The sequence below is a fragment of the Psammomys obesus genome, unplaced genomic scaffold (genome assembly GCF_907164565.1).
Source record: "Psammomys obesus unplaced genomic scaffold, mPsaObe1.curated_primary_1811, whole genome shotgun sequence".
NCBI classification, from domain to species: Eukaryota; Metazoa; Chordata; class Mammalia; order Rodentia; family Muridae; genus Psammomys; species Psammomys obesus.
Window position 1 is genome coordinate 13,880,340 of NW_026589732.1, and position 25,136 is coordinate 13,905,475.

Genomic DNA, 25,136 nt, shown 5'->3' on the forward strand with positions numbered 1-25,136 from the left:
TACACACTTTAAATAATTTAATTCTTTCAATGAACACACACTTACAAATAAGGACCATGGAGGATGATATGCTGAGGAACCTCTAAATGTGAGTGATGGCATTTAAACCCGCATGTCGAGGGAGGGAAAATAGCATGTCTGTGTTATGCTGTAGGTCTCCTCTACCAGGCCCCAGCCTGACTCCAGAAAATGAAGGCAGGTTCAAGGTCTCATTTTATAATCTTTTTCTAATGTGGAAGCTAGGAGAAGGGGCTCTGATAGGACTGCCTGCTATTTGTGTGAGAATTAACATCTTTAACAAAGTGTAGAATTAGCAGACTACACACAGAAAGATATTCATGGTAAAACTAATCACAGATTTTATGTCCAAGAGTATCTGTTCATACAAAGCAGTTGATGACTGTTGAATGATCAAAGCTTGCAGAAGTAGGCACTTCCTCTTACCACTTATGTGGTTTTTCACAACAGCTCTATGAGGTATGTGTTATTCTACACACTTGTTTTCCAACAAGGAAGACTTAGTCTAAAGCTTGGACTATTAGGAGAAAACACAAGTTTCATTTCTTTTTTCCAGCTTTTTTAATTATTGATTATTTTTATTTATTACAATTTATTCACTTTGTATCCCAGCTGTAGCCCTCTCCCTCACGCCCTTCCAATCCCCCCTCCCTTCCTCTTCTCCTACTTACCCCTCCCCCAGTTCACTGATAGGGGAGGTCCTCCTCCTCTTCCCTCTGATCCTAGTCTATCAGGTCTCATCAGGACTGGCTGCATTGTTCTCCTCTCTGGCCTGGGAAGGCTGCTCCCCTCTCAGGGAGAGTTGATCAGGGAGCCAGCCACTGAGTTCATGTCAGAGACAGCCCCTGTTTCCCTTACTAGGAAACCCACTTGGACACTGAACTGCCATGGGCTACATCTGAGCAGGGGTTCTAGATTATCTCCATGCATGGTCCTTGGTTGGAGTATCAGTCTCAGAAAAGGGGCCAGAATTTTTGGTTCTATTGCTCTCTTTGTGGAGCTCCTTTATTTTATACATGTAAGTATTTTGCCTGCATGTTTCTCTGCACACATGGGCATCAGATCCCCTGTCCTGCAGTTGCAGTGGTAAGATACCATGTGGGAGCTGAGAACCAGACCCTGGTCCTCTAGAGAAGCAGCAGGTGCTCTTAACCACCAACCCATCTCCCAGCCTCACCTTCTATATCTAGGAAACTTCTCCAACCTTTAAGTGTAAATGAAAACTTGAGGAATTTGTTCTTTCCAGGCCAGTAAGATGTGTACTTTGTTTACAGTCACAGATGCTAGCTAGGCTTACATGTCACCGTTCAGATGCAGTATCTTACCTGGCATGTTGATGTGTCCACTCCTTCGTAGGTAAAACCTTCCACACATGACACAGAAACTTGCCTATTCACCTGGAACTTGTCTCCATGAACACGAATGCGTGTCATGTTTGATGGCATGGGACATAGTTTAGGGCTGCAGGTGATTCTTTCAGGGAACCACTGACCGTCTTGCTGGCAGGTGAACGTATCTGCGTCTGTATCCATCGCATACCCTTCCAGACACCTGCAATGCAAACAAGAATATAAACATGTGCAAGAAAGCACTTCACTATAAATGACTGGCTCAAAAGTCATCTGGATCGTAGTCACTGTGCCAAAACATTAATGTAACAACAGCCACATAAATTAGTGATCAGTGTTTAAGGTTAGCGAAGACTAAATTTGTCTTATATGTCGTTCAAGTTATTTCTCTTTATTTACTTGTTCATTCTAAAACAGCCAATACTGCAAGATAATTATAAAGAAGTCCAAAACAGATTCAGATACTGGTAGGAATATAACATAGTGTTTATGGTTTATCTACTCTTTTAAAGTTTAATTATTAAGCATTTTCATAGCTATAGTACAGCTAAAACTCAAGTTAAATTAACTCTAAAGTCCCATGTGATTTAAAAATGTGCAATACTTATGCAGGAAATGGTTCCAAACAATGATTAACTTCTGGTGATCCCTCTATGTGCTTTACAAATAGCAAATTGTCAGATTCTCATGTCCACCTCACTAGCAGGTGCCATTAGGCCCTTCACCGCCATTTGACAGTGATGAGGCTGGCACCTTTTTTGAAGTCATATATGCTGCCTGGGTAGTGTGAGATGAGGTAAAACTGTGTACCCTAGAGGGAGTATTCTGGAAGCTATGCTCCCTCCACTACTATATGATGCCTTAAAATCAAACCATTTAATTAATTAATAGTAATCATTGGAGAACAGCTTTTAAATTCCACGTATTACCAGGCTAGGTAGGAGGCAGAAGTCTCATACAATTAGAACAACCCGATTAGCAGAAACTAAAGATCTGTTACCTGGTGTCATCATCATACAGAGAAGGGACAAAGCCCCAGGGAAATTTTGATCAGGTGATATCATGGATCTCAAAATTTCTGATGCGTTAACATCCACATGGAGGTTTTAAAATGTAAGTCAAAGTGAAGGACTGGTCATTCGTGCTTCCATTTTGTTCTCAGGCCTCCATCTTTCCATAGACTATTTTATTTTATTTACTATCTTTTATTTTTTTATAGTCAGGGCAACCAGACGGTGGGGCTAAAATGTTCAGAATGGATCACCCCAGAAGAGGTGCTAATCAGATCTGAGATGATAATGCCCACAGTTCACCCAGGAGAGTAAAGGAACCTTGAGGCAGTTGAGATGCTTTGGAACACTATGGTTGATTTTTTTTCCAATAAAAATTGTAACTCCCAATCTCATCTCAAAATTTTTAGTCTTTCATTTTAATATTTAATTTAATAATACCCTTCAGACAAGGGTGTTTCCATTATTTGAACACCACATACTTAGTTTAAGTAGCACAGACTGAATAACCTCTTTATTCATACTGCTCAGTGATTAAAAAATGACTGAGGCTCATTAGAGGACCTCGCAGATTCATGAAGATCATGTTAGAAACCATAGTCTGAAAGAGTATAAATTTATTTTCATAGTAAATGGATTTCTACATAATCCTGCGTAAATAAAGTCAAGCGTTGAAAGCTTTGGATTTTGGAGGGCAGCCCAGGGATTGTGGTTCTCCTTCTAATTAGGCACACTTTGACCTCTCACTTCATTTTATAATCTTCTTGCCTGCACTCCTTACAGACTCAATAGCCATCCATAGTCTTACCTGAGTTTCACTTTGCTTTCATAGGTATGTGCCTCTCCCATTGCTACTGCATTGGCAACAGATGGCGGGGGTCCACAGGACAGGGGTTCACAGGTTGGGTAAGGCTTGCTCCATGTCCCTTTCTCTGTACAAGTCAGATCTGAACTACCCTGCATGAGGTAGCCAGGTCTGCAGCTGTAAGTTACTATGTTGTCTCCCAAAGGGCTACTCCCATTGACGATTGCATTGGGTATGGTTGGGAGAGGACCACAATGAGCATGCTCACAGAGTGGGAAGTCAGACCACTGGCCATTGACATCACAGGTGATTGCAGAAAGCCCACGGAGCTTGAAGCCTCTGAAGCACTCAATCTGGACTGTCTCTCCACAGCCCAAATCAGTTGCATTGATGGTTCCCTGTGGAAAGGTCGGTGTGGAACACCTGCAAGGTAGGCAGGAAGGTGGGCTGCCGGTCCAGGAGCCGTTGGGGAGGCATCTTCTTGAAGGGTTTCCATGGAGCTTATAACCGGGAAAGCATTGATACTGTATGTGGTCCCCATGATGAAAGGAAAAGCCATTAGGGAAGCCCTGGGGAAGATCATCAGGAGGACCACAGGTTGCTGGTTTACAGACGGGAACCTCTGCATCCCACGTCCCATCAATCTGACAGGTGAGTTTTGGAGACCCATGTAACACATAGCCCTCTAAACAGCGGAATGTTACTTCCTTCTTGAACCCATAGTCTAGGCCATCTACCACCCCATTTGCCACCTGCGGTGGGGCGGTACACCTGACAGGCATGCAGCTAGGAGTGTTACCACTCCAACTTCCATTGCTAAGACAAACACGGTTCCCAGCTCCTTCCAGCATGAACCCTTCGCTGCAAGAGTATACAACCTCTTTTTGGAATGTGTATTCTTCTCCTTTCACTTGGCCGTTGGTGGGGACTGGGGGTGAGCCACAGTCCACAGGAATACACACAGGCTCATGCCCATCCCACTCTTGATTTTCCTGGCATGTTCTCTTCTCAGTGCCATTAAGCACATAGCCGGGGTCACATTCATAGTATAACACACTCAGGAATGAGTGTTTGCTTCCTTTGATGGATCCATTCCTGGGTGGGTTTGGCTTACTGCATGAAATGGCTTCACAGCGAGGGGCGGTGCCACTCCACTTCTTATTCTCTAGACAAAATCTCAAGTGGGAGCCCTCTAGAATGTACCCCGGCTTGCAGCTATATTGTGCAGCGCTGCCCATGGTAGTCTGTGTAAATTGTAAAACGCCATTTTCGGGAGCAACGGGCAAGTCGCATTCAATGGAAATGCAGGAGGGTGCACTCCCATTCCACGTTCCATCTTCCTGGCAGATCAGCACAGGGTTTCCCAGCAGTTCATAGCCAGGGTCACAGCGGTAGGAAACCATCGTGCCATACAGAAAGTGGGATGCATGTGTAGCAGGAGATTCCTCTGTGTTTCCCAAAGTTTTAGCTGTTGCTTCCAAGTGTTGAGGGCGAGGAGTCAGATACGGGACTTCCATCATGTCATCTTCTTGATCAAAATCTCCCTGGCCATCTTTGACTTTAGTACAGTCTCCAAAGTCTATGTGAGGAGGGAGACCGCAGTCAATGGGTACACATGTCGGGCTGGAGCTTGACCATCCTGACTCTTCACAGGTCTGCATGGCGTGCCCCATCACCTGAAACCCAGGGAGGCAGCTATAGATAATCATGGCACCATATCTGTAATCTGCACCTTCAACAAAACCATTTTCAATGGGCTGTGGGTCACTGCAGTGGATGGCATTGCAAGAGGGGGCATCCATATCCCAGGCACCCGTCTCTAAACAGGTCAGGGCTTTGGGACCTTCGAGCCGGAAGCCTCGCTCGCAGAAGTATGTAATGGTTTGTCCGTACTGGAAGCTCATGTAAGAGAACTGGCCATTTAAAATCTCTTTAGGCTCTGGGCACTCAACAGGTTTGCACATTGGTTTTTCTCCAAGCCACTGGCCATTTTCCCCACAGAGGGTGGTAGTATTGCCCACTAACTCAAAGCCTGGCTTGCAGGTGTAGAGTGTGGTGCTGAGATAGGCAAGCCCTTGCACATGAACGATGCCGTTGAGAATCTCCTCGGGTTGGGGGCACTCAACTGGAACACATTCGGGCAACGGAGAACTCCAGGTGCCATCCATCTGGCAGAGGATGGTTGGACTGCCTCTTAAGAAAAACCCATCGACACACAAATACTTGACAGTACTTCCAAAATGAAGCGAACCTGAAGATGCAGGGACACCGAAGGGAATCAAGGGAGGCGAGTGACAAAGGACCATCTTACAAACGGGAAAGGAACCATTCCATTGCCCGGATGGCAAACACTTTAGGACAGAGGGGCCTTGCAAAACATGCCCATCTTTACAGGAAATGGTCATCACGCCTACCTCTGAAGTTAATTCCTTTAATACAAGCTGGTTTTCTAGTAGGGGAGGCTCTGGGCACTTGGTGGGGACACACTTTGGGCTTGGCTTCTTACTCCATTTGCCAGATTTCTGACAAGTCCAAGAATGATCACCAACAAGCTCATATCCCTCATTACAAAAAAACTGAACCTTGGACCCCACTTGAAAACTTTCTCCTTTCCAGAAGCCATTCTGAATGGGAGGAGGTTTCCCACAGTTGAGAGGAGTGCAGGACAGAGGGGCCTCACTGTGCCACTGTCGATTGGCTTGGCAGACAAACACGGGACTTCCAGCTGCCTTATAGCCTGGGTTGCACTGGAACCTCGCTTCGCTCTCAAAGGTCCTGCCAGCGGCGTGCTGAACAACAGGGAGAGAAACGTCAGTACAACTTACAACAGGCAAGCCGGCAGATGTAATACATTGCTGGCCAAACAGAACAGAACTCAAAGACCAACATTTACAATTCATCGGTTAGGACTTCCATGCGTAAAGATTTATGCTTTTTGCGACAGGTCTGCCCTAATTTTTGTAGGAAGTTAAAGTGAAGAAGTAAAATGTGGAAGATCTAATGAGGTAATTTCCTCTGTGGAAATTCTTATGGAACCCAAAAGAGGTAAGATTTCATGTCTATACAGATTGACGAGTTGAAGGGCGATGCCTACAGTATACACAGGGAACTTAGTAAATTAAAAAAAAATTATATGCTTTGAAAACTTTCAGCTAAAATACTGTCTATTTAAACTGGCACTATGACCTCTGACTTGGAGGACTAGACTATTCTCCTCTTCCTCTTCCCTTCTTTTTGGTATATGTGGGCAGAGGTGTGTGGAGCCCAGAAGTCAACTTCAGGTGTCATTTCTCAGGTGCCATCCTTCCTTCCTTCCTTCCTTCCTTCCTTTCTCTCTCTCTCTCTCTCTCTCTCTCTCTCTCTCTCTCTCTCATTAACTATTGCTTATCCAGCAGGCCAGGCAGCTGTGGGGATGCACCTGTCTCTGCCTGGCCAGTGCTGAGGTGTGGCACCATGCCTGGGTTTTCTTACCCCAAAGCCCTTTACCTCCTGAGATGTTGCTACAGTCTTTGTTTTTGCTTCCCTGACACACTTACTGAAAAGACACTTTAGTATGGAAGCAGATCATATTTTTGTCACACTTAACAATCTTCCCATCATAGTGAAATTACCTTTAGCTATCTCAAAAGAGCAATGCAAAAACTGCCCCTCATGTTTCATCAAAATCAGAGTGACAAAGAGGGAGGGAGGGTGGGATTGTGAAGGAATGAGGGAGGGTGTACAGTTGGGATACAGAGTGAATAAATTTTAATAGTCAAAAAACATTTAAAAAATTAAAAAAAATCAGAGCGACAATAAATATCTGAGTTCCACTTAAGGGATGAATTATATAAAAGCAAAATGCAATGATATTAAAATTGGCTTACTCTAACTTCCTATTTAAGGCTAAGATATGACTACAAAGGCCTTGGACTGTCCATAGGTTACTATAATGCAGAAAAATGTGTATTGAGAGAGCTGGAGAGTTGGCCCAGTGGTTAAGAGCACTGGCTGCTCTTTCAGAGGGCTGGGGTTGAATTCTAAACATCCACATGGTGGCTCACAACTGTCTGAAACTCTGCTTCTATGGGATCTGATGCCTTTCCTGGCTTCCTTAGACACCAACTACATCCATGGTACCCAGCCATATATGCAAACACCTGTACACATAAAATAGGAATTTAAAAAGATATATATTGTAAGGCTTCTTAATTATCTTGACTCATTTTTATTCAATACACACTGTGGGTAGATTTGATCCTGTCTCTTCACTGTGGCTACTATATAGGCAGCCTTATGATGAAAGTTATGGGTCATTTGCTACGTGCTTACCTCCAGAAAGCCATTCTCAACCTTAGGCGGCTCACTACAGGATACAGGGTGGCAGGTGGGCATGGGTCTACTCCACTGTCCCGTGGCCTCACAGGTGCTCTTTTTCTCTCCTTTGATATAGTATCCTTTGTGGCAACTATACGCCACCACAGCCCCAAAACTGTAGTTTGTTCCACTTGCGTAGCCATTCATGATACTCGGAGGCTCTCCGCACCGCACAGGGATGCACTGGATGGACATGGGAGAAGGGCTCCACTGTCCTCCTCTCAGGCATTCAATCTTTGCTGAGGTGTTCAGCACAAAACCCTCCATGCACTTGAAACTCACTACTGAGCTAGCTGCAAATTTTGCTTTGCTCACAGATTCCAAGATGCCATAGGAAATAGATGGGGGTTTTTCACAGAAGTGAGCTATGCAGCGTGGCACAGCCTGGCCCTCTGGGGGAACCCATCTCCCCTGGGCATTGCAGATGAGCTGGGAATTGTCAGCCAGGCTGTAACCATCTGCACAGTAGTAGAATGCGGTGTCTCCGAAGAGCCGGTGAGCAGTCTCTGGGGACGCGTGGTCCACATTGGGAGGCTCGTCACAGGAGACAGCCAGGCACTGGTGGTTACTTGAATTCCACTTGCCATTGGCTAAGCATACAATTGTGTCAGGGCCAGAAAGGGTGTAGCTATGGGAATGAGGAGAAAGAAACAACAACTCAGTATAATATTGAGAAAAGGCATTGAATCTTCTCTTTTCTTTTTAATCTTTCCAACCCTAACTTTGATTTTATTGTTTGTTTCTGAAAATAATATTTAGAAATTGAATATTGAGTTTATTGATCAAATGATTTTAATGCTTAATCAAAAAGGAAATAGTTTTAAGACTTTTCCTATTTAAAAATCTCTAATGATGGAGTACAAGATGGCGGTGATGAGCATGTACTGTATCTGAGGAGCACAGGATCTGAAACTCCAAATGGGTGAGTGGAGGGGCAGCTGAAGCCAGAACATCAACATTGAGGCTTTCTGGATGAGAGGGGAGAACCTGTGAGTTGGGAAAGTTTGGATCCAGGTCACCCACGGCTGTCTCCGGGGATTGAGGGTGGCAAATATTCAACCCCCTGCACTTCCACTTGCCCCAAGCATGGGCCTCCCTACTTGGAAGACGAGGCAGTGGTTGCCCCAAGCAGGACCTCTGTGCTCAATGACTGAGACAGCAGAGGTGGCTGCCTAAAATCCAGTGGCCAAACAGTGGACATCACTGAGCTGACAGATCTCCTACACACCCATTTGCCCCTGCAGGCCCAAATCTGAGAGTAGAGAACAGGAGGACCCCCTGTGCTTTCCGATTAGGCCTGTGAGAGTGAGTGTGTCTTCAAGTGAGTGCATGCAGAGCCCCAGATGCAGGGTCCCTCCCACCTACACCCCCACTGTGGGCAACATAGGGATCTTTGGGTCATCACTCTCAACACTGAAGGCCCTATTCTGTGGGTCTCCCAGTGGCGTCCAGGCAAACAATTCCTGGAGCCCAGACAGATCCAAATACTAGGAGGACAGTATGACAGGCTTGTAGGTCACTGAGGTATTCATGGCACCTGTGCATGTGCATGGTGCCTGCGAACAGCACCAGCATCCCCCCCCCCCCCACACACAGTTAAGCTCCACTTTCCAGGCATCTGCCTGCTCTAGCACCCTGTCCTTCAAGGCACACTTCCATGCACACACCTGCATTGGCACACATGCTCCTGTGACCTTCCTCCCTTAGCTACAGCTGAAACTCCAACATCCACTCTCAAATCAGTGGACCTCTCTCATCTTCTGAAGAATATGCCAGACACTAGAGATAGATGGACCCAGTCCGAAGTACACAATCCAGGAACAAACAATGAAAGTTACAGATAAGCAGATGGCTAGAGGTTGATGTAAGAACACATCCAACAAAAATCAGAACATCATGGCTTCACCAGCAACCCCCCAAATCAATGGATATTCTAATTCATTGTAAACACAGGAAAATGATCTCATATCTATGCTTATCCAGTTGTTAGAGGCACATAGAGAGGAAACAAACAAAGCTCTCAAAGAAATACAGGCAAATAGAACCAAACAAACAGAGGCACATGTAAAAGCACAAGTAGAGGCATATAGAGAGGAAACGAACAACAACAACAAAAAAAATAGAGGCCATCATGGAAAGACAGGAATCCACATTCGAACACACGAAGGAAATGGTGCAAGATATGAAAACAGCATTAGAATCAATAAAGAAAACACAAACAGAGAAAACCCTGGAGCTGGAGAACTTAGAGAAAAGATCAGGAACCACAAAGGTGAGCATCACCAACAGAATACAAGAGATGGAAGAGAATCTCAGAGGCTGAAGACACAATTGTAGAAATTGATATATCTCTCAACAAAAAAGTAAAATCGGAAAAGTTCCAAACACAAAACATCCAAGAAATCAAGGACACCATGAAAAGACAAAATCTAAGAATAATAGAAACAGGTACTGTCTCTGACATGAACTCAGTGGCTGGCTCTTTGATCACCTCCCTCTCACCGCGGTGCAGCCTTATCAGGCCACAGAGGAAGACAATGCAGCCATTCCTGATGAGACCTGATAGACTAGGATCAGTGGAAGGGGAGGAGGACCTCCCCTATTAGTGGACTGGGGAGGGGCATGGGTGGAGAAGAGGGAGCGAGGGTGGGATTGGGAGCAGACAAGGGAGGGGGCTACAGGTGGAATATAAGGTGAATAAACTGTAATTAATAAAGAGTAAAATATATCTGAAAAAAAGTAAGAATGATAGGAATAGACGAAAAAGAAGATTCCAGGCTCCAAGTTCCAGAAAAATATTTTTAAGGAAATCATAGAAGAAAAATTTCCCAACTTAAAGAAAGAGATGTCCATAAACATACAAGAGGCTTACAGAACACCAAATAGACTGGACCAGAAAAGATACTCTTCACGTCACATAATAGTAAAAACACTAAATCTATAGAACAAAGGAAAATATTAAAAGCAGCAAAGGAAAAAGGCCAAGTAACATATAAAGGTAGACCTATCAGAATTACACCAGACTTCTAAACAGAAACTATGAAAGCCAGAAGGGCCTGAGCAGATGTCATGCAGACTTTAAGAGACCACAGATGCCAACCCAGACTAGTATACCCAGGAAAGCCTCAATCAACATAGATGGAAAACAAAATATTCCATGACAAAACTAAACTTAATATCTACACAGCAACCCAGTCTTACAGAAGATACTGGAAGGAAAATTCCAATCCAATGAAATCAATTACACCCAAGAAAACACAAGATATAGATAACTTCACAACAAAAAATTAAAAGAAAGCAAGCATCGAAACACCAACTCCACAATAAAAGGAACAAACATTCATTGGTCACTATTATCTATCAACATCAACCACCTCAACTCTCCAATAAGAAGACATAAACTAACAGAATGGGTGCAGAAACAAGATCCAACATTCTGCTGCATCCAAGAAACACACCTATGCAACAAAGATAAACACTACCTCAGAGTGAAGAACTGGAAAATGTTTTTCAAGCAAACGGACCCAGAAAACAAGCTGGGCTAGTTATCCTAATACCTAATAAAATATACTTTCAACCAAAATAAATCAAAAAAGATAAGGAAGGACACTTCATTCTCATCAAAGGAAAAATCCACCAGGAGGACGCCATAATCTTGAGCATCTATGCCCCCAATACAAGAGCACCTGCATTTGTAAATGAAACATTATTAAAGCTTAAATCACACACCGATCCCAACACTGTAATAGTGGGAGACTTCAACATTACACTCACACCAAGGGACAGATCATCTAGACAGAAGCTAACTAGGGAAATAAAGACACTTACAGAGGTCCTAAATCAAACGAACCTAATAGATATCTACAGAACTTTTCACCCAAACTCAAAAGAGTATACCTTCTTTTCAGCACCTCATAGAACCTTCTCCAAAATAGACCATATAGTTGTCACAAAGCAAGCCTCAACAGATACAAGAATTTAGAACTAATCATTTGTATCCCATCAGACCACCATCGCCTATAACTAGACCTCAACAACAACACAAATAACAAAAAGCCTACATACACATGGAAACTAAACAAGTCTCTACTCAATGACAGCTTGGTCAGGGAAGAAATGAAAAAAGAAACTAGATACTTCTTAAAATTCAATGAAAATGAAGGCACAACTTACTCAGACTTACAGGACACAATGAAAGCAATGCTAAGAGGAAAGTTTATAGCACTAAGTGCCTCCAGAAAGAAGTTTGAGACATCTCATATGAGCAACTTAATGGCACACCTAAGAGCCCTAGGGAAAAAAAAATAAGCAGACATACACAAGAGGAGTAGATGATTGGAAATAATCAAACTCAGGCTGAAATCAATGAATTAGATACAAAGAAAACAATTCAATGAATCAAAAAGGCCAAGAGCTGGTTCTTTGAGAGAATCAGCAAGATAGACAAACCGTTAGCCAAACTAAAAGTCAGAGGGAAACTCTCCAAATCAGCAAATTCAGAAATGAATAGGGGAACATAATGACAGACATGATGTCTAACAAGGATTCAGCTAGGTAGAGCTGGCTCTTGTCATTCCCTTTTTCATTGTAGTATCAAAATGACAGATAGAGTGGATGTTAGATACCCCTTCAAGATCCTGTTGTCTCAGAGACTGAAAGGGAAAATCAGAATGCCTCAGACATAACCCTAGTACCATACAGCCTCACACTGAGGAAATCCAAACAATCATTAGGTCTTACTACAAAAGCCTATATGCCACAAAATTTGAAAATCTAAATGAAATGGACAATTTTCTTGATATATTCCATTTACCAAAATTAAATTAAGATCAGGTAAGTAGATTAAATATTCCTATATCCCCCAAGGAAATAGAAGGAGTCATCAAAAATCTCCCATCCAAAAAAAGCCCAGGATCAGATGGTTTCAGTGCAGAATTCTACCAGACTTTCAGAGAAGAGCTAACTCCAATTCTCTTCAAACTATTCCACAAAATAGAAACAGAAGGAACATTGCCAAACTCATTCTATGAAGCTATAGTCACCTTGATACCTAAACCTCACAAAGAGCCAACAAAAAGAGAGAACTTCAGACCTATGAACATTGATGCAAAAATACTCAATAAAATACTTGCAAACCGCCTCCAAGAACACATAAAAAATATCCACCATGACCAAGTAAGCTTCATCCCAAGCATGCAGGGCTGGCTCAATATATGGAAATCCATCAATGTAATACACCATATAAACAAACTGAAGGAGAAAAAGCACATGATCATCTCCTTAGATGCCGAAAAAGCATTTGACAAAATCCAACACCTATTCATGTTTAAAGTTTTGGAGAGATCAAGGATACAAGGCACATACCTAAACATAGTAAAGACAACATACAGCAAGCCTATAGCCAACATCAAACTAAATGGAGAGAAACAAATCAGGAACAAGATAAGGCTGTTCACTCTCTCCATATCTCTTCAACATAGTACTTCAAGTCTTAGCTAGAGCAATAAGACAACTAAAGGAGATCAAAGGGATTCAGTTCAGAAAGGAAGAAGTCAAAATATCACTCTTTGCAAATGATATGATCGTATAGACGAGTGATTCCAAAAATTCAACCAGAGAACTCCTTCAGCTGATAAACACTTTCAGCACAGTGGCTGGATGCAAAATTAACTAAAAAAAAAATCAGTAGCCCTCCTGTGTATGAAAGATAAAAGGGCTGAGAAAGAAATTAGAAAGACTACACCCTTCACAATAGCACACACTTTGAAACGTGTCATCATGGTCTCTGAACTTTTGATGTGGCTGGCATAGTTTATTGACTGAAGTTCATATGCACAGATCTGGACAGTTGTGATATATAGGAATCTATTGTACATAAAGTTTTCCCTTTATTCCTGCAGCAGAAGCATCTGTCTCTAGAATCTTCCTTATATCCTGAGAACATGAAAACTGTGTTATATAATTTGGTAGCACTTGACTGGGGTTCTGACCCTTGATCCTCTGATAACTTTCCACCAACTACTCTTCCTTGATGAAAAAAAAAATCACAGCAAACCAGCTCTCTAGTCGAAAGGATAATGACCACTGAATACACACCTTTAAAATATATAAGTACAAAAAAATTGATTTTAAGAATCTTCATTATTCCCTAGTCTGGATTGAGACCTTCGTTTCCCTTTATTCATTTTAGCTAATACTTATTTCTTCATACTTGACTCTTTGTGGCCAGCTATGGGCTGGCTGCTTCCTTGGGGCACAGACGCTGCACTAGTGAAGTGCTTGTCTGCAATGGCCAGTGGCACAATGTGGCAGGCAGAGTCCAACAATAGTATGATACATATTTGGTCTCTGCCCTGTGCCTAACATGGAGCTCTTGAGGCCTTGTAATTTCCCAAGTGCCAGCGTGTCAGGGCTTTGCATCACTAGATGATGTGCTCAGTGAAGATGAGGTTAGATGATAAAAATAGATGTATGTTTTAAAAAGGTCATAATTATAAGGTGATAAAGGAGGGTGTATGTTCTACATGACACAACAGGGAAATTAACTATACGCCATTGTTTAATTACTAAAACATCAAATCATTTGTATTACTTAACTTCATCAGAAGTCTAAAAGTCTATCCAGAATTTTAGGGGATATCTTTTACTCACTGTTTGTTGAGGGATCATTCAGAGAATGATAAACATTTTATAGTTGATAGCATATGCCTATAAATGCCAGCTACCAAATGAGAGAATCTGAAACTGGGCTAAGTATAAAATATGATAAAAAGCCTGGGATCAGTATCAATCTAAGATGAAGGAGTGCTCACTTAAACTCTTTGTAACCTTTTGTATTTGCATTCAAGAGGTTTTTCAGGCAATATTTTATACTTTTATTAAAAATCAGCCCCACACACCATGTTCCAGGCAAAATGGCTCATCATCAGAATACTTTCAATGCAAGTTTTCAATAGTTGGATTCACACGCCTAGAGGAAGCTTACTAACCAGCCTGCACCCTGGGAGCTTTATGAGTGAGCTCCTGAGAATGGCACCTGATCCCCTTCTAAAAGTCAAAAGTCACTCATTAATGGGAATAATAGAAAGCGTGAAGAAGCATCAGTAATTAGTCTTGTTTTAATTCATAACAACAATCGAAGATCAAAGCTCTTGTCTTAATAGATGCAATAATTCCATTTAGAAGCTTATATGTGAGGAGAATCAAAAGAGGGAAACTCAATGAGATTTTTTTTATGGTGTCATTAATCCTTCCACACTTCTGAGTTTCACACCAATGAATGTCAACATAGGGATGAGAAGAAAAATGAGAAACAAATGGCCACACATATATTTGGCTAAACAACTGAAGCACTCTCCCACTGGCATTTGAGGGTGTTGATAAAAATTTAGAAAAACTAAATGTTTGGGTAAAAAACAAATTTGGAATGGTGAGTTTGATGAAGCTGCTCACTTCTTTCCTTTCCTGGTATTCATTATTCTACTCTGGTCTCTTGAAGTTCTTGCCTCCTTATTGTAAACTTGAGGATGTTTCTTGCTCCCATGTTTGAGGGAAAGACTCCAAACAAAGCTCATTACCAGGATAAAAGTTAAAATCAATCAAACAACCAAGCAACAACAGTTCAGCATCCATCCCTATTGATAGTTGACAGATGGTAAGCGAAGGAGAGACAGTTTTCTTTAAGGCTGTGGTCCCTGGTAGATGGGGGCAACTCCATATTCATGTATATATGGGCAGCATAAATTGGACTCACTGGGTGGTGGAACTCAAAACAGAGCAGAAGCCATGAAGTTTGGAGGAGGGTTTGGGAAATAGGTATGGGTCCTAGAAGAATTATGGGGAGGAGTGAATACGATCAAATTACATTGTATGCACATTTGAAGTTCTCAAAGAACTAATAAAATACGATATTATATATTATATTAAAATAACAGCAGTGAGACAACAGTAAGAACATGTGCATGCTCGTGATGTATGGAGGTCTGGGTGTCTTATATGGTCTGGAGGGCAAAGGGAAGGCTGATTTGAGCCTCAAAAGGAGATTAAGTACATGTTCATGAGGCTGAGAGCATCTCAGGATGTAGAAGGAGACAGCAAGGCACATCACATTACCCAGAAGTCATGGCTTGGATACAATGATGGTATTCTTAACATAACAAGATGCAGAAGTCATGGCTTGGACACAATGATGGTATTCTTAACATAACAAGATACAGGGGGTGTGCCAGACAAGCCCCTGGGGGAAAAACAGAAATGGAAGAGACAGAAAGAGGACGAGAATGGATTCCTGTTTCTGACCATCACGTAATCTGCAATCCCTCCCTATCATACTTAATGAGAGATAACAGACATCAATTTAAATGCACAGCTTGGCTAACCAGAAAGGAAATATCTATACTCCCAACTTGAGGCAGAAATTGAAGCCAGAAAAGCAGGCTTGCCAACGCATGCTGTGGTTTCCTTTGGATTAGACAAAGAAAGGAACTAGAGAGGAAAAGAAACACAGCCTTGGATTGAATTAGTAAATAGGAGTGTATGGCAGGAATCCACATCCGAGAAGGATGTTTGCTGACATGGTATTCTTGCAAAAATTTTCTTTATCTCTGTGTTTTCAGAGATATTGGGCAGGAAAACGAGGCCCCTGCTAACTATAAATATGTCCCTGATCTGGATTTCACTTAGAATTCATACTACTTGCTTCGTATGCAGAAACTTTCAAATTAATAAATTAATGTAAAGCTGAGTGCCCTGGGGTATTTGGTAGGAAAAAGAACCTAGAGTCAGATCATAAGTGGTTATTGTAGACACAGTAGGCCCTGTTTCCTGTAAGGAGAGAATCTGAAATGGCAAGACACACATAGGTGTCTTATGGATATTACCACTGTGATGAGACACGACAACCACAAGAAAGTAGTGGAGGGAAAGGTTTATTTGGCTGACACTTCCATATCACTGTTCATCATCAAAGGAAGTCAGGAAAGAAACTCAAGTACGCCAGGGACCTGCAGCCAAAGCCAATGCAGAGATCATAGAGGGGTGCTGCTTACTGCTTGCTTTTCATGGCTTACTCTCTAGCTTTCTTATAGAACCCAGGACCACCATCCCAGAGGTGGCACCACCCACAATGGGTTGGACCCTGCCCCACCAGTCACTAATGTCCAAGAAAACACCTTACATGTTTGTCTACAGCCTGATCTTGTGGAGGTATTTTCTTAATTGAGGCTCTCTCCTCTGGTGACTAACTTCTGTTAAGTTGTCAAAAAACCAGCCAGTACAACAGGCATACTTTCCATCATGCAAGGTTCAGCACACACAAAGAGCTGTAAGAATAGAGCGCTGATAAATGAGAAGTACTAGAAAAGAAAACTGTATACATATTCGTTTAAAAAAAAAAAACGGCTATTGTTGAAGTTTAGAGTAGATGGCTGGGTATCAGAAACCAGAAAAAGTAGGGTTTCGGAGTGACAGGGGAAGGTTAATTAGAAGGCACTAACTTAAAGGTACTCCAGAGTAAGAGGTGAGACTGTAGGTAATAGCTACAAAAAATAATTTTGGAAATTTTCACCATACAGAAATTACAAATATCTGAGTAGTCAGGTATATTTAACCTGGTGGAAGTGTGACACTGTGCACACGCATATAGAAGCTTTATATGAAGCTCCATTAATGCATATACATTTTAGACTTTATGTGTCAGTCATTTAAATATCATTTTAAAATTAAAATGTAATTACAACATGTACCCCCTTCTCTTCCAGTCTTTCTCATATCCCTGCCCTGTTCTCTCTCAAGTGGATGACCTCTTTTTCTTAAGTTATTATTGTTATACATATGCACAAATATATAAATACAACCTGCTGAGCCCATTATGTGTTGCTTGTATGTGTGATTTCAGGGTCTGACGACTTGGTGTTGTATAACCAATTAGTGGGGCTTATCCCTTGGTAAGATTAATTCTCCCTCATTCAGAATTCTTTAATTGCCTGCAGTTGTTTTTCTGGGGGTGAGGCCCTGTGAGAATGCCCCCTTCTGTTTTAGCAGGACTATTGGTATCATTCTTGTTCAGGTCTTGCTTGGGCAGCCACGTTGTTGAAGTATTATGGGTGCATCTTCCTGTTATTTCTAGGAGACTCACTCTTATGGCCAGCTTCCTAGTTTGCTGGCTCTTAAAGTCTTTCCACCCTCTCTTCATTTGTCCATTTTACTTTATTTAATTTAAATTTATTTTTTTTCACAATTTATTCATTATATATCCCGATGAAAGCCCCCTCTTCAGCTTCCCCAGTCCTACCCTCCCTCCATCTGACCCCCATCGTCTTCCCCTAGTCCACTGAAAGGGGGTGTTCTCCACCATTGCTATCTTCCCATAGCTTGTTAAGTCTCATCAGGACTGTCTGGATACTCTTCCTCCATGGCCTGGTAAGGCTGCATCATCAGTGAGTGTTCAAAGAGAGTCAACCAAGTTCTTGACAGAGGCAGCCTCTTTTCCCCTCACTCGGAGATCCACATGGATACTGAGCTGTCAACCAGCCACATCTGAGTAGGGGGTCTAGGTCCTCTCCATGTATGATCCTCCATTGGTGCATCAGTCTCTGCAGGACCAACTGAGCTCAGATCCTTTAGCTTTGTTGGTCTCCTGTCCCCTTTGTAGGGCTTCTGTCCCCTCCATGTCCCTCTAATGCTACCCCTCTCTCCTTCCAAAAGACTTCCTGTGCTCTGTCCAAAGTTTGGCTGTGAGTCTCAGCATCTGCTTCAATCGCCTGTTGGGTGGATCTATTCAGACCCTCTATAGTAAGCTTCCATCTTGTTTCCTCTCTTCCACCATTTCTGGTGTCTATCCTGCTTGTCATTCTGAGTGAGATTTAAGTATCCTCCCTTGGGTCCTCTTTAGCTTCTTTAGGTCTGTAGGTGGCTATCCTGTTTTAATATGGCTAATGTCCGCTTATACGTGAGTGTATACCATACTGGTCTTTCTGTTTCCTCACTCAGGATGATCTTGTCTAGTTCATCCATTTACCTGCAATTTTCATGATTTCCTTGTTTTAAATTGCTGAGTAGTATTCCATTGTGTAAATGTACCACAATTTCTGTATCCATTCCTCAGTTGAGTGACATATGGGTTGTTTCCAGATTCTGGCTATTATGAATAAAGTTGCTATGAACATGACTGAGAAAATGCCCTCATTGTATACTTGAGCATATTTTGATATATGCCTAGGAGTGGTATGGCTGTATCTTGAGGTGGCACTATTCCTAACTGTCTGAGAAAGTGCCAGATTGATTTCCAAAGTGGTTTTACAAGTTTATATTCTCACCAGCAGTGGAGGAGGGTTCCCCTTTCTCCACATCCTCTCCAGTATATGTTGTCACTTGAGTTATTCATCTTAGCCATTCTGATGGGTGTAAGGTGAAATCTCAGGGTTGTTTTGATTTGCATTTTCCTGATGACTAAGGATGCTGAACATTTCTTTAAGTGATACTCTGTCCTTCGATATTCCTCTATTGAGAATTCTCTGTTTAGCTATGTCCCCTATTTTTTAATTGGATTACTTGATTTGTTGCTTTTTAACTTCTTGAGTTCTTTATATATTCTGGATATGAGCCCTCTGTCAGATAGAGGGTTGGTCAAGATTTTTTCCTAGTCTGTAGGCTGTCTATTTGTTTTGTTGACAGTGTCCTTTGCTTTACAGAAAGTTTTCAGTTTCATGAGGTCCTGTTTATTGATTGTTGCTCTTAGAGCCTGTGCTGTTGGTGTTCTTTTCAGGAAGTTGTCTCCCATGCCAATGAGTTCAAGGCTCTTCCCCACTTTTTCTTCCAACAGATTTAGTATGTCTGTTTTTTTCTTTTGTTTTTTTGCCATATATTTTAATTTTTACATTAGTTACAGTTTATTCACTTTGTATCCCAGCTGTAGTCCCCTCCCTCATTCCCTTCCAATCCCACTCTCCCTCCTTCTTCTCCTCCCAGGCCCTTCTCCAAGTCCACTGATAGGGGAGGTCCTCCTGCCCTTCCATCTGATCCTAGCCTATCAGGTCTCATCAGGGCCCAGATATTTTGGCTCTGTTGCTTTCCTTGTGGATCTCCTGTCCCCTCCAGGTCTTTCTATCTCCCTCTTCTGTCATAAGATTCCCTGCACTCTGCCCAAAGTTTGGCTATGAGCCTCAGTATCTGTTGTTTTTTTTTTCAGTCATACCTCCTTCTCTTTTTTCTTCATCATTATTATTTATTAATTACAATTTATTCACTTTTTATTTCCCCTGTACCTCCCTCATCCCCTCCCAATGCCACCCTCCCTCTCTCCAGCCCTGCACTGACATTTAATATTAGAGATCTCTTGTTCGCTGACGATATTAAAAATTTAGCATTGAAGAGGTTGCTCTTATGGGGGTTTAGAGTAAAACACTGGTTGCTAGAGGCAGTGAGTTTGGGGGATGGGAGGCTTAGGGAAAGGTTGATAAGCTACCATCAGATAGGAACAGAAGCAAACTCGAAGGTGACCAGCACGTATCACACATTTCAGTAAGGTGGAAGCAAGGATTTTAAATGACAAACGTTTGAGGAGACAGATATTTAGAACTTCAGATGAACAGGACAAAATGTGTGTGTGGAGATACATGGGGCCCTGTACAGTGTTTGCCTTGTACAGTGTTTGGTTTTGTTGTTTTATTTTAGGATTTCAGAAAGTTCTTATCTCAGTGTTCGAGGCTCAAGATCTCGTCAAGAACATGTCACCACCTGCTGGTGACAGAGTCTGCACTGGTGACATGGAACACATCCTCCCTGACAGCTCAGAGCCTGCATGTTCTCAGCCTGGCAGTTGAGGCTCCGCTGTTGTCTCTACTGATTCCCCCTCCCCGGTTAAGCCATTCTTCATAGTCTTTGTTCTGTCATGACTCTCACAAATATCAGCCTCTAGTGAACTATGGCGACCTAGACAGTGGTTCTCAACCTGTGGATCAAGACGCCTCTGGGGATTGAATGACCCTTTCACGGGGGTCACCTAAGATCATTGGAAAACACAGATATCTACAATAACATTCATAAGTCTAAATTATAGTTATGAAGTAGCAATGAAAATAATTTTATGGCTGGGGTCACCACAACATGAGGAACTGTAATAAAGGTTTGTAGCATTAGGAAGGTCGAGAACCACACTGCCCTTGAAGGTCATTCAAGAACATCTAGGACATGCTGCTTCCCCAAGGGCACAGGCTGAGGCAGAATTCCAGAGAGTGTGGCTGCTGACATTCCTGAGTGTGCAAACACCAGGGATGATGAAAATATTTTGCAAGAAAGCGTAGACAGAGAAGAAGCACAGTGCCCACAGTGAAAGGTGAGTCAGACCTCCTGAGGTTTAACCACAGGCACTGCCTTGGCAGCCTGAGACTCCGAACAGGCCATCACAGGTACCCCTTCCATCTCTGTGCCTCACAGGGTTCTCCTGGCTGCCATCAAGTAGGGCCTCAAGTTAAAGCCCTTCAAAATGGGTTTCTTGCTGGGCCTAATGTCATCTTTCAACAAAGTAACATCATCAACACGAGAAACCTGAGTCTAATCATCATCATCATCATCATCATCATCATCATCATCATCATCATCATCATCATCCTCCTTATCATCCTTATATTGTGACTTCAAATCTTGGCTTTTGGTTTTGTGGGTGATAGACAGATACATGCCTGCTTCGATGGCTTGTCCACATTCTTGGTTAAAGTATAAAGATATTTTGCACTGCATTGCTCTTTGTCTATTATTCGAATCTTAACTTAATAATTATAGTACATCCCAGCGAGACCCTGTTTCCATAGGGAAGCGTGCCTCCTCTCTGCTCTCAGAAAACGAGAGCGGGAAGCTCTCTGGTTTGGCTGTCAGGAAGTTTCGTTTTCTCTCCTTGATGCTGCATGCTCCTCTCCTCAAAGGCTTTACTTACCCCTCTTTGCACGTGTAAGTGACCATGTTCCCAAAAGTGAAGTTGCTCCCAGTGATGACAGCATCTCTGACTACTGGGGGCTCTCCGCAGGACACCAGGTGACAACTAGGTGGCGCTCTGTCCCAGCTGCCAGAAGCTGTGCATTCAATGAGGGTCGGGCCCTGTAAGCTAACAGATATGAACAAGGGCTCAGGTTATTTCTCTCACTGGGTGATTGTTTACTGCTGTGGAAAAATAGAATTTGAAAAAAAAAATACAGGCTGCATGTTGAGATTTAGTGCACAAAATAACAATTCTTCACATTGTATTGCTCCGTAGGGACATAACAGAGATTTACATTGGTCAGAGCATTTAAAATAATGAATGGTCCTTGTGGAGCTCCTATCCTTTCCCCACCATACTAACTCCCCTTCTTTCATATGATTTCCTGTACTCTGCCGAAGGTTTGGTTATGGGTCTTTGTATCTGCTTTGAAAACACTGCTAGTTAGAGTCTTTCAGATGCCTTCAGTAGGAGGGAATGAGGGAGTGGGATACAGCTGGGATACAGAGTTAGTAAGATGTAACTGATAAGAAAAAAATAAAATTATAAAAAAAGAACACAATGTATAAAGATGAAACCTATGACAATAAAAGCATAAAAGAATGATGGAATGAAAAAAAAATAATGAATGGGTAGAGAAACTATACCACTTGGTGGAAAATTCAAGTCTAATGTGTTTATTGGTAAAGGGGAACTCCAGAGCTTCTGACTGGCAGAATACTGAGGTTAATAGAGCAAATATTCTCCAACTGGAAGGTAGATACATGAACAGACAGGTGATCAGAGTCACCAACGTCAAAGGCAGTGTCTGTCCTTCCAGGACCTGGGAGGCTGGTAGCTCACCACTCTGATGACTTTACAAACCCTGCATCCCACGTCATGGCTTACCCACCATGGTTCTCATATCCTCACTTTTTTTTCCTTAAAATATCATTTATTTATATGCTGAGGAGCGTGTTGAGGTCAGAGAACAACCTGACGAAGTCAGTTCTTTCCTCCCATCGTGTGGGTCCCAGAGATCAAACTCATATCACCAGGCTTAGATGTAAGGACCTTGATCCTTTGAGCCCTCTCACTGACCTTTGGTTCTTTATGTCCTATCCACCAGATCTGTTTCACTTTAGATCCCAATGAATGCCTTTTGGGGCACAGTCTGACTTTCTCTATTGTTCCTCTGTTTGAACACACACACACACACACACACACACACACACACACAAGCTAAAGTGAACTTCTTACAGAATTAAGACCCTTCCATGCTTTTCCTATACTATGTCATGAAATGCTACATTAAATCTTGATAAGCTGTGTATACAAAAAAAGATGCCTAGGAAGGCATTTCCTCAGGTATGATGCTGTGCTCCACAAACCAACCTGGCTTTCCTCTGTAGAGTCTGAATGCTCCAGCAGTTGAACTGTGAGGACTCCTGAGTCACAGATTGACCATCTCCCTGACATTTACTGTTAGTCAGGCTCCAAAAATCACACAAATTTTAGAATATCCCTACTTTTATAGAATTGCTTGGAAAGTCAGCTAGTTCATTCACTCTAGCTTAGGATCAGCAGAAGGTTGCACGAAGCAGGGTGGGTGTCCCCTCCCCCCTTTACCTGTATCCATTCTCACAGGAATATGATGCAATTGAAAGGTAGGTGAGCCCACTTAAGATGTATTTCCCATTATTTATGTTCTCAGGACGGGAACACTTCACCAGTTCACACACAGGAGAGGAATGACTCCATGAACCACTGGCAAGGCATGCAGATTCTTCATCCCCAGCCAGAGTATATCCTTTATCACACCTGGAAGAGACAGAGGAAAATGATTGAATATAGGTAGCTTCGTTTTGCACGCTTTAAAGTTGTGTGAATGTATGATGTGTGTGTATGAGCTTCGGTTCATATGTGTGAGTACAGCCATGCACATACCATGTTGTGCACCGGAAGGTTGAAGGATAACCTCAGGTGTTGGTCCTTGCCTTCTGTCTTGTTTGAGACAGTGTCTTTTTGCTGTCTGGGGAGGCTGGAAAAATGGCTCAGCAGTTAAGAGAGCACACGGCTCTTATGGAGTAGTCCTCTTACAGAGGACCAATATTGGTTTTCAGTATCTGCATCCTCAGCCCATAAACTGTATCTACAGCTCCAGGAGATCTGACACCCTCTTCTGGCCTCCATGGGAAACTCCATGGTATACACTCACACAGACACATAAATTAACAAACAAACAAACAAACAAACAAACAAACAAACAAACAAACACATCTTTATAAAAACCCTCTGGGATTGTCTCCTTTTCCCCTGGTATTCTGCCACTGCTGACATGCCATTAACAATTGTACTACACCTTTCAGGTCAGACACTTACCTGTATGTCACCTTACTGCCATATGTAAACACTGAGCCGTCGACACCACCATTTTCAGGAGCAGCTGGTGCACCACAGGAAATGGCTGCAAAGAGAGAAACAAAAAGCGTGGTGTTCTGAGACTTTGCAAAGCCCCCTGAAAGCTCAGGGCTTCCGGGTTTTATCCCCTTTCCATGTTTTAACTTGAGCCCAGTACCTGGCTTTCAGAACAGAGCCTGCACGCCCTGACATGCCATGACAATCGTTTTATCATTCTAGAATTCCCAATACAGTTATCACGGCCGTTTTCTCAGCATACCTTCACAGGATGGTCTGAGGTGATCCCACTCGCCAGTCTCCAAACATGTGATCTTGTTCACTCCCACCAGCTGGTGCCCTTCCTCACAGGAAAATGTGACTTCGGCACCCACGGTATAAATTTCACCCAAAGAGTGGCCATTTTCTGGATTTTCTGGAGCTTTACACCTTACAGGTTCTTAAAGGAAAGTTTTTGTGGAATAATAAGTTGTGCTCACACAACCATACATAGTCTCAAAGCAGAAGAAGTCTAGAGCAGTTAAGGCATCTATAAACATAGGACAAAGGCTTTCAAGGGGAGAGGCACAAAGGCTTGCTGGACATTAGCTGGGAAATACATTTAATAAGCACTTAAACATTAACACTCGGATCCCCTTGATGTTGTATTTAGCGGTAGTTGTGAGCTGCCCAGTGTGGGTATTGGGAATCAGACTCACGTCCTCTACAAGACCAGTGTGTTCCTAACTTAGCCATCTATCCAGCCCAAGTTGTATGTGTGTGTGTGTGTGTGTGTGTGTGTGTGTGTGTGTATGCAGGTGCCCATAGGAACCAGAAGAGGGCACCAGATTCCTTGGAGCTGGGGTTACAGGCAATTGAGAACTGACCAAGGTGGGTGCTGGGATCTGAATTTAAGTCTGTGATAGAGCAGGACATACCTTTAAGTAACTGCTAACCCTTTTTGTTACCTTCTAAACAATAATAGGGAAATTTTATGTGGTCGTGAAGGTAGTTATCTAATGGGGAAGTAGAGGTGCCATGAGTGCATGTCTCAGAAGGCTTCCCCCACCTCACCTCAACCTCTGACACAGTTACAAACAGCGACCAGTTTGCTCTCAAGCTGATGTAAAAATTGCACAATCCTGGTTGCTGCCAAGCCTGATGACCCGAGTTCGATCCCTGTGACTCACATGGTAGAAGGAAAGATTCTTGCAAATTGTCCTCTGACCTTCCCACAAGTAACAGAAAGC

The 25,136-nt window shown here is 42.6% G+C and overlaps 1 protein-coding gene across 1 annotated transcript in view; it reads right to left on the reverse strand.

Annotated features, from left to right (window-relative positions):
- Positions 1 to 25,136, reverse strand: part of Svep1 (sushi, von Willebrand factor type A, EGF and pentraxin domain containing 1) — a 199,822-nt gene that overhangs the window by 32,358 nt on the left and 142,328 nt on the right. The window contains exons 33-39 of the mRNA XM_055605403.1: positions 24,170 to 24,346; positions 23,872 to 23,956; positions 23,119 to 23,310; positions 21,469 to 21,636; positions 7,494 to 8,166; positions 3,186 to 5,971; positions 1,344 to 1,569 (exon numbers count right to left, since the gene is read on the reverse strand). Of these exons, the coding sequence (XP_055461378.1) occupies positions 1,344 to 1,569; positions 3,186 to 5,971; positions 7,494 to 8,166; positions 21,469 to 21,636; positions 23,119 to 23,310; positions 23,872 to 23,956; positions 24,170 to 24,346 (4,307 nt within the window). The remainder of the gene's footprint in view (positions 1 to 1,343; positions 1,570 to 3,185; positions 5,972 to 7,493; positions 8,167 to 21,468; positions 21,637 to 23,118; positions 23,311 to 23,871; positions 23,957 to 24,169; positions 24,347 to 25,136) is intronic.